General features: G+C 35.8%; 1 protein-coding gene across 1 annotated transcript in view; it reads left to right on the top strand.

Annotated features, from left to right (window-relative positions):
* Positions 1-8,293, top strand: part of CDK13 (cyclin dependent kinase 13) — a 90,668-nt gene extending 82,375 nt beyond the window's left edge. Inside the window, 3 exon segments of the mRNA XM_025041944.1 lie at positions 652-857; positions 4,206-4,655; positions 5,289-8,293. Coding sequence (XP_024897712.1) covers positions 652-857; positions 4,206-4,655; positions 5,289-6,139 — 1,507 coding nt within the window. The 3' untranslated portion in view covers positions 6,140-8,293.
* The last annotated feature ends 217 nt before the right edge of the window (positions 8,294-8,510 follow it).

Below are 8,510 nucleotides of genomic sequence, written 5' to 3' on the forward strand. Positions count from 1 at the left end.
TCTTTAAGCAAAAGTAATTTTGCAATGTCAGGTTTATGAAATTACATTCAGGTAGAATCATTTCAGAATTGTGGGTAATTTTGATAGTTGCTAGTTATTCAGAATTCTTTGTTGTTGAGTAATGAGCCTGGATTACTGGATTTTTGAAACTCCTCTGTAGCATCAGTTTATTGTAGAGCCTTTGCTTGTAGAAGCAAATACGAGGGCATTAGAAAGTTTTTCACAAATGTTATGTCTTAGCCTTTCCTCCTTTTTAATCCTGTGTCTAGTTTCTGCAAATGGCATATTTTTTGCCTTTTTTTCATTTCGTATTTAGTGTATGATGTACTATGATAAGAATTGGCTTTAAAAGATTGCACCAAGGATAACTGTAACCTACTTTTTATGACTGTATTTTCTTCATTCATAGTTTTAATAAATGATTATTGATTATTTAGAAGCCACAGAAAAATAGTCCATCTGTAATGGTCAAGTTCTGAAGGAGGTGTGGCATCAAGGCTTATTTTTATTGGCAGAGTTTACAAAGCCTATGTATGAAGTCTTCAAGAACAACTTATGGGGGAGGGGAAGGTGGCTGCTTTGTTAAGAATTATTAGCATTTTATCGTTAAGAAATGCCACTGACAAACAACTTAATACTTTTCTTCCCCAGCCTTCCTTTATGGCAAGATTGTCATGAATTATGGAGTAAAAAGCGAAGAAGACAGAAGCAGATGGGCATGACTGATGATGTTTCCACAATTAAAGCCCCCAGAAAGGACTTGTCTCTGGGCTTGGATGACAGCAGAACCAACACACCCCAGGGTGTGCTTTCGACTTCACAACTAAAATCTCAGAGCAACTCGAATGTAGCACCTGGTCAGTAATGCTTCTATGGGTTGCTTTTCTTCACCTTGTTTTGTGGCTGCTGTTGATTATATTGCTCTAGTGTTAAGGCATTTGTGGTTGAAGTTGAACATCACCAAACTCAACATTTCCTTATTACTTACTTGTACCAGTATAGACATTTCACTGCTACTGGCACCACAATATTAAGCAATCTCAAGGTAAGATTAATTTATAAAGAAGGCAGCAAATTTCATATAGCTAATGATTAGATTTCTCTATTTCCTTTTTTCCCTGATACAGAAGTGAGTAGGTCTTTTACTAACACTATTCTCACTGAGGCTTAGCATTCAGTGTCTGTGAATGCTTAAGGAGTAAGAAGAAAGATACTGAAAGACAACCAAAAATTGTAATAGAAGCTCTTTCATGCTGTTTATAATATCCTCAGATTACCTTTTAATATATTGCTTATTATACTGTAAAATCTCAAAATTAGAATCCAATTTGTGCCAATTTCTTCCTCTGACTTAACCTGTTATAACAGTAAACTTCTTCATAAGAAATCAGTCTCTTTAATTTTAGAAGTATTGTTAAACTCATCCTCTCATTTAGTTAACTTTTTAAAAAAAATGGAATCTATGCCCTCATTTTGCCTCGAGAAACCAGAAAACATTCAGCTTTAGTTTAATTTTTCTTATAAATACAGAAACTGATATGAAATAAATACAGGCAACTTTGTTTTATTGTGCTACACTTTATTGGGCTTCACAGATACTGCTATTTTTACAAATTGAAAGTTTGCAGCATCCCTGCATTGAGCAAGTGTATTGGTAGCATTTTTCCAGTAGCATTTGCTCACTTAGTGTCTCTGTCACATTTTGCTAATTCTCACAGTATTTCAAACTTTTTCATTATTATTGTATCTGTTATGGTGATCTATGACTTGTGGTCTTTGATGTTATTACTGTAGTTGTTTTGGGGCACCATGACAGTGCCCATGAGAGTATATTTAATTGATAAATCTCGTATATGTTCTAACTGCTCCAGCAACCATTCCCCCATCTCTCTTCTTCTCAGGCCTCCCTATTCTCTGATACACAATAATATTGAAATTAGGCCAATTAATAACCTTCTAATTGTTCAAGTGAAAGGAAGAGTCACGTCTCACTTTTAAATCAAAAGCTAGACATGATTAAGTTTAGTGAGGAAGGCATGTGGAAAGCTGAAATAGGCCAAAAGCTAGGTCTCTTGTGCTGGTTAACCAAGTTGTGGATGCAAAAGAAGATTCTTGAAGGAAGTAAAAAACTCACTCCAGTGAGCACACAAATGATAAGAAAGTGAAACAGCCTTGTTGCTGATATGCAGAAAGTTTTAGTGATTTGAATAGAAGATCAAACCAGCCACAGCATTCCCTTAAGCCAAAGCCTAATCCAAAACAAGGCCCTAACTCTCCTCAATTATATGAAGTCTAAGAGAGGAGAGGAAGCTGCAGAAGATTTAAAACTAGCACAGGTTGGTTCATGAGGTTTAAGGAAAGAAGCCATTTTCATAACATAAGTGCAAGGCGAAGCAGCAAGTACTGATGTAAAAACAGCAAGTCATCAGGAAGGTATAGCTAATGTAATTAATGAAGGTGGCTACATTAAACAGATTTTCAATGTAGACACAACAACCTCATATGAGAAGAAGATGCTGTGTAGGACTTTGATAGCTAAAGAGGAGAAGTCCATGCCTGACTTCAAAGGACAGGCTGACTCTCCTGTTAGGAACTAATGCAGCTGGTGACTTTAAGCTGAAGCCAGTGCTCATTTACCATTCTGAAAATCCTGTTGAACACAGTGAGCACTATCTGCATCGTTATTATTTCTTTTCATGTTAAAAATGTATAAAATATGGAGAAAGGCAGAAGAGAAGCAACAAGAAGGTTTTTAAATTTGTATTTAAGTTACATGTCTTATATACCATCTACTACTGAAATAGAATTTGAGATGGCAGTAACAAGAAGTTTGGATGGTGGTCAGTTGTTCCAAGTGACAGCTGTCATATTCCTTAACAAGACTATCAGGTCTCTATTTCTCTCCCTTTTCATGATACTGATGTCCTTTTCCACTAGCAAACCTGGTGGAATAGAGAGTAGTTATTTCATTTTATTTTACTGGTAAAAAATGACATGCCCTTTCTTGGCTCACTTTGTTATTGTTTCTTATCTACATATTTAACAACCCTATTAATGGGGGAGAGTTTCATTTTATTTTTTGTTTCTTCCTATTTCTTCAACTTACTGTTAAGTGAATATTCTGGTTTTCTGAAAAGGAATATGTCCTTTTTGCCCCATTTTCTTCATTGATCAGTAAATGTCTTGAAATTTAAAAAATGCCACTTGTGTAGAGGAGACACCATAGTTAAAGAGTACGTCTCTGAGCTCACAGAGAGACTGCTTCTGTTAATAGAGAAATGAAAGGGAAAATGAGGAAAACTGGCTCTTGAGGTGTAGTAAACAAGCTTGGTTCCTTATTAAAGCTGCACATCACAAGAAGAATTTGCAAAACAGCTTGTTTTGAATTAATCTAAACATGATATTAAGTAAAAAGTATCTCAAAATATATAAAGAGAATATAAAAAGAGCATTAATCATCAGTTTTTAGAGTTTCTTTTACATAGTTATAGAAATTGCTTATCAGTGTTTTTATTATCACTTAATGTATTTGGTATATGAATTTGAGCAGTGTTGTTATATATGACTCATAAGCTTGTACAAGAACCCATATAAACCATCATAACTCTAAACTGAAAATTGTAAAAAGAAAAACAACTGAATCTCTTTTGCTTTTGATGAGCAAATATCATCATATATGTACATTATAAGCATGCTTCTGTAGGAGTTATTTAGTCTCTCTGGATGTCACTTTCTTCTTCGGTTAGAAAAAAAAATGGAGCTAATAATAGAGCATGCCTAATAAGGTTGTCATAAGTAATAAAGAATATAAAATGCTTAGAAAGTACCTGACACTGTAGCTGCTATCATCATCATCATTATTATCATCATTATCATCATTATTCAGTTCCTATTCACAGGTGATATTTCTTGGTTATATTTATAGTATGGGGTTCTAGTGGTAATCTTGACTTTCCTTTTGAAATATTTACCCCTAAAGATAATTTATTCAAAATGGACTACAGTTCATTCCTTTTTTTGTTTTGTTTTAATGTGCAGCCACATTTTATGGAAATGAAATTGAACTAGACTGAGATTCCGTTTACACAGTGTTTCTTAAACACTGTCCTACAAATGTACATTTTTATATGATAATACAGAGCCATTTGGGTGTTGGGGAAGCTGTGAATTATGGCAATCCTAATTAATACAAATTTTGTCTTTAGTAAAAACAGGCCCTGGACAGCAGTTAAACCACAGTGAATTGGCAATTCTACTAAACCTACTACAATCTAAAACAAGTGTTAATATGGCTGATTTTGTCCAAATGTTGAACATTAAGGTAAACTCTGAGACTCAACAGCAGCTAAATAAAATAAACCTTCCTGCTGGAATTTTGGCAACAGGTGAAAAACAGACAGATCCGTCAACACCACAACAGGAGTCTTCGAAACCATTGGGTGGAATTCAGCCTTCTCAGAGCATCCAGCCTAAAGTGGAGACTGATGCTGCCCAGGCGGCTGTGCAGAGCGCATTTGCAGTTCTGTTGACTCAGTTAATAAAGGCTCAGCAGTCAAAGCAGAAAGACATGCTACTCGAAGAAAGAGAAAATGGATCGGGACATGAAGCATCGTTACAACTCAGGCCACCTCCAGAACCTAGCACTCCGATATCAGGTAAGTTTGCAGGTAGCAGACCACTAACACAGCTGCAGTCACACTATTTTCTGGCTATTGATGATTATCTATAATGTGTATTATTCAGTGGCATTGCTAGGAGATACCCTGAAAGTTCTCAGGTCACTGGTTTTAGGTTGGTTTTCTAGCCTCTTTACTCTCAGGAATTGGTTCTTTAGCAAATTATCCATGTGCAATATAACTCATTATGAACGCCATAGATTGTTCTCATGTAAACTTATGGTTAAGAAATAATCTTTTACTCCAGCTGCAACAGGATGATTGACCAAGACAGAAACTTTACGTGTACAGTAGCTTTTGTTCTTCAAGCAATGAACAGGTATATTTGAGCTACCTTTGAAAAGTCAAATACAATACAGTTTTTCAGTCACCATAGACTTAAATGGTAGCAGGCAATATTAGTACTTATGTATACACCTTTTTTCCTTTCCATTTAATATCTTTTTTTCTTTGTTTTATTTTATTATTTTACTTTTTTTTGTGGAGGAGGGTGGGCCGTGCAGAGATGGAACTTATATTGCTCTTTAGGACCACCCATAGGAAACATGAACTATTTTGAATATTTAGTTTTCCATGGTAATTTGGACTCTGTTTTTGCTTTGTTTCACTTAGGACAAGATGACCTTATCCAACATCAAGACATGAGGATATTAGAGCTCACACCAGAACCAGATCGGCCTCGTATTCTGCCTCCTGATCAACGACCTCCTGAACCACCTGAACCACCACCAGTCACTGAAGAAGATCTGGATTATCGGACAGAAAACCAGCATGTACCCACCACTACTTCTTCGTTAACTGACCCTCATGCCGGAGTGAAAGCAGCTCTATTGCAGCTACTTGCTCAGCATCAGCCCCAGGATGACCCCAAAAGAGAAGGTGGTATTGATTACCAAGCAGGAGACACTTATGTACCCACTTCAGACTACAAGGACAATTTTGGATCCTCTTCTTTCTCTTCTGCTCCTTATGTGAGCAATGATGGTCTAGGAGGTAACTCTGCCCCACCATTGGAACGACGTAGCTTCATTGGAAACTCAGATATTCAGTCTTTGGATAACTACAGTACTACTTCATCTCATTCTGGTGGTCCACCTCAGCCTTCTGCCTTTTCCGAGTCATTTCCCAGTTCTGTAGCTGGATATGGAGACATTTACCTCAATACTGGTCCCATGTTGTTTAGTGGAGACAAGGATCATAGATTTGAATATAGCCATGGCCCCATTGCGGTCCTGGCAAACAGCAGTGACCCTTCCACAGGGCCAGAGAGTACTCATCCTTTGCCAGCAAAGATGCACAACTATAACTATGGTGGTAACTTACAGGAAAACCCAGGTGGCCCCAGCCTCCTGCATGGACAAACCTGGACTTCTCCTGCCCAAGGACCTGGATATTCACAAGGATACAGGGGACACATTAGCACATCAGCTGGCAGAGGTCGAGGCAGAGGGCTACCATACTGAGTATCTGTTTTTCCTCAGGCACATCATTTTTATCTGGAAAGACTTTTCTAGCTGCAATTTAAGGCAGCAATCCAAGAGACTTGAATAATATTAATTCAACAACAGCTTTATTTTTATGTGGAAAAGGTCTTGCATACAATAGTTTAACAAAAAGACCAAAAAAAAAACCACCCTTTGCTTAAACATGCTGTTCTAAAAACTAGATCTATTGATTGTACATCTTCACAAATTCTAGTTAACAATTTTATTTTGTATTCTTGCAGTTTTAAGTGGATGCTAATCTTAGGGACATAAAAGTCTTTTTATGTCCTCTTGCAGATCTTCTGAACTATGCACATTTGTGCTTTTTTTGTAAGTTTGGACCAACTTTTATGTAACAACCAACCAACCCCTCCCCCCTCCAGTTTTACAACAATCAGAAAGGGCACTGATTTATTTGGTATTTTTCTTTTTACAAAGCTACCTTTAGTCTGAGGTCACTGTCAGTCTTTGCACCTGCTTTCAGTGTTATTGTGAAAGGTGTACTTTGTGCTCATTTCAGAAAATAAAACACAACCTTTCTCTTGATGCAACAGTTTTATAAAAAAAATGGTCAATGTTATTTTTGTTTTATTTTGCAGATTATCATAACCTAGTAAAATGCATTCAAATGAAATAGTGGGTTTTATATGAAAAATATGGGTGGGGTGGGGAGGGTAAGTAAGTGCCTTAACAGGTAAGCTTAAGGTCTGAAAAAGTAGTTTATCTTTACATCCATTTGTCTTCTAAAGGGAATCAATACATTGTATTGAAGAGGCAGGGAGCTTTTGGGTGTTCAGGGTCTGCCTGTTCAGTTCCTGTTAGATTCATTCTCCCTGCCTATCGCACTTTCTCCTTTTCTGCCTGTCTTTGGGCTGTTACCTTCCACTACCACCTTCTTTTGATAGAGGAGTGAGAATAAAGAAAGGGAATAGAACTCCAATCAGTACCTTCTGTTACTTCTAAGAAGTTCTAAAAAGTTTTGTCATTTAAATAGTCTAAAATAATAACAAAATGGGAATTTTATAGAGTATTGTTTTCTTTCAAGCTGACATTGTTCCTGTTTCCTTTCGCCATTGATAATTGGAGGGCAGTCGCATAGAAGCAAGGCATAATAACAATTTGCATAATTTTATTAAAGTTCATGGGGGTGAGGTGGCAAACACCATATTTTAAGTTATAGAATTCCCATTTTAGGGAAAAAATTAACTGTTCACTTGTTAACTGGAAACTACCTAGATTGAATTTATTGAAGCAGAGAAAAAGTAGGGAGAGAAAACCTTCCCTCCTATCACCTTCTGTGAGGTTTATTAGGACTTCTGCCAGACTTAGAGCAACTTTAATTCATTTTAACATTTTTTTCTTTTATTAAAAGCAACAAAGAATGATGAGCAGATCACTTAAACTAATGGTATCAAGTCCAATATTTTTGTGCACACTTACACATACATATATAATTATAGAAAGAAACCAAAGGTAAATAACCAGTGTTTCCATATCACTCAATGGAAAAATAGACTCTGGAAATGAGAGTTGTGCCAATTAACCATTTTGTTTTAACTGTTCTCCTGGCAACTTATTTTTTGACTGGACTCTTAAATTGAAGCAACTTTTACAGAATGGAAATTGCTCCAGTTCTAAAGTCATGAAGCAGTCTTTTAACCCTGTGCCCTCTGACTTGTGAACCTTCATTTAAAACAGTGTATGGGAAGCATTGTAGTTTGGTGAGAGTAAGAATATTTTAAAGTGGATAATTTACCATTTTACTGCTATAAAATGATGTCAGTTGACCATTTTATTTTTTGATGGAATTTTTTTGTTGAGGAGAAATGAATGGAAGAAAAATTATTTTGCTTTATTTGAATATTAATAACTAACAACTTATAATGAAACTACATTGCAGGAAGTGAAATATTTTGAAATTTAGCAAAATAGCTACAGTATTCAAATATCTGAAATTTTAATATGGTGAGTCTTAGAGCTTTAGACTTTCCTATAAATGACAGTATCTAAGTTATTCTTAGTAGTCACACTTGTTAATTCTGCTGACCATAGCAGCTAACATAAAATTGAAGATATTTATGTGATATGAATAGCCTGTGTTTTAAAAATTAAATATTTTATATAAAAATTGAACTGTGTTTGGATAGTTTTTCTAATTAAACATGTTAGTCATGTATTTATATTGTGAGAATGGCTGGGACGACAGGGAAATTGTTGCTTGAAGTTGAAAATTTGAACTGCAACTTCTAATATTCTAAGTACTGATGGACACATACCAATACTTTATGCACCACGTAGAAAAAATGTTGCCAATTAAACCATAACACAATTCTAAATAAGATGCATCAAC

The sequence above is a fragment of the Pteropus alecto genome, unplaced genomic scaffold, assembly GCF_000325575.1.
Source record: "Pteropus alecto unplaced genomic scaffold, ASM32557v1 scaffold109, whole genome shotgun sequence".
Lineage (NCBI taxonomy): Eukaryota > Metazoa > Chordata > Mammalia > Chiroptera > Pteropodidae > Pteropus > Pteropus alecto.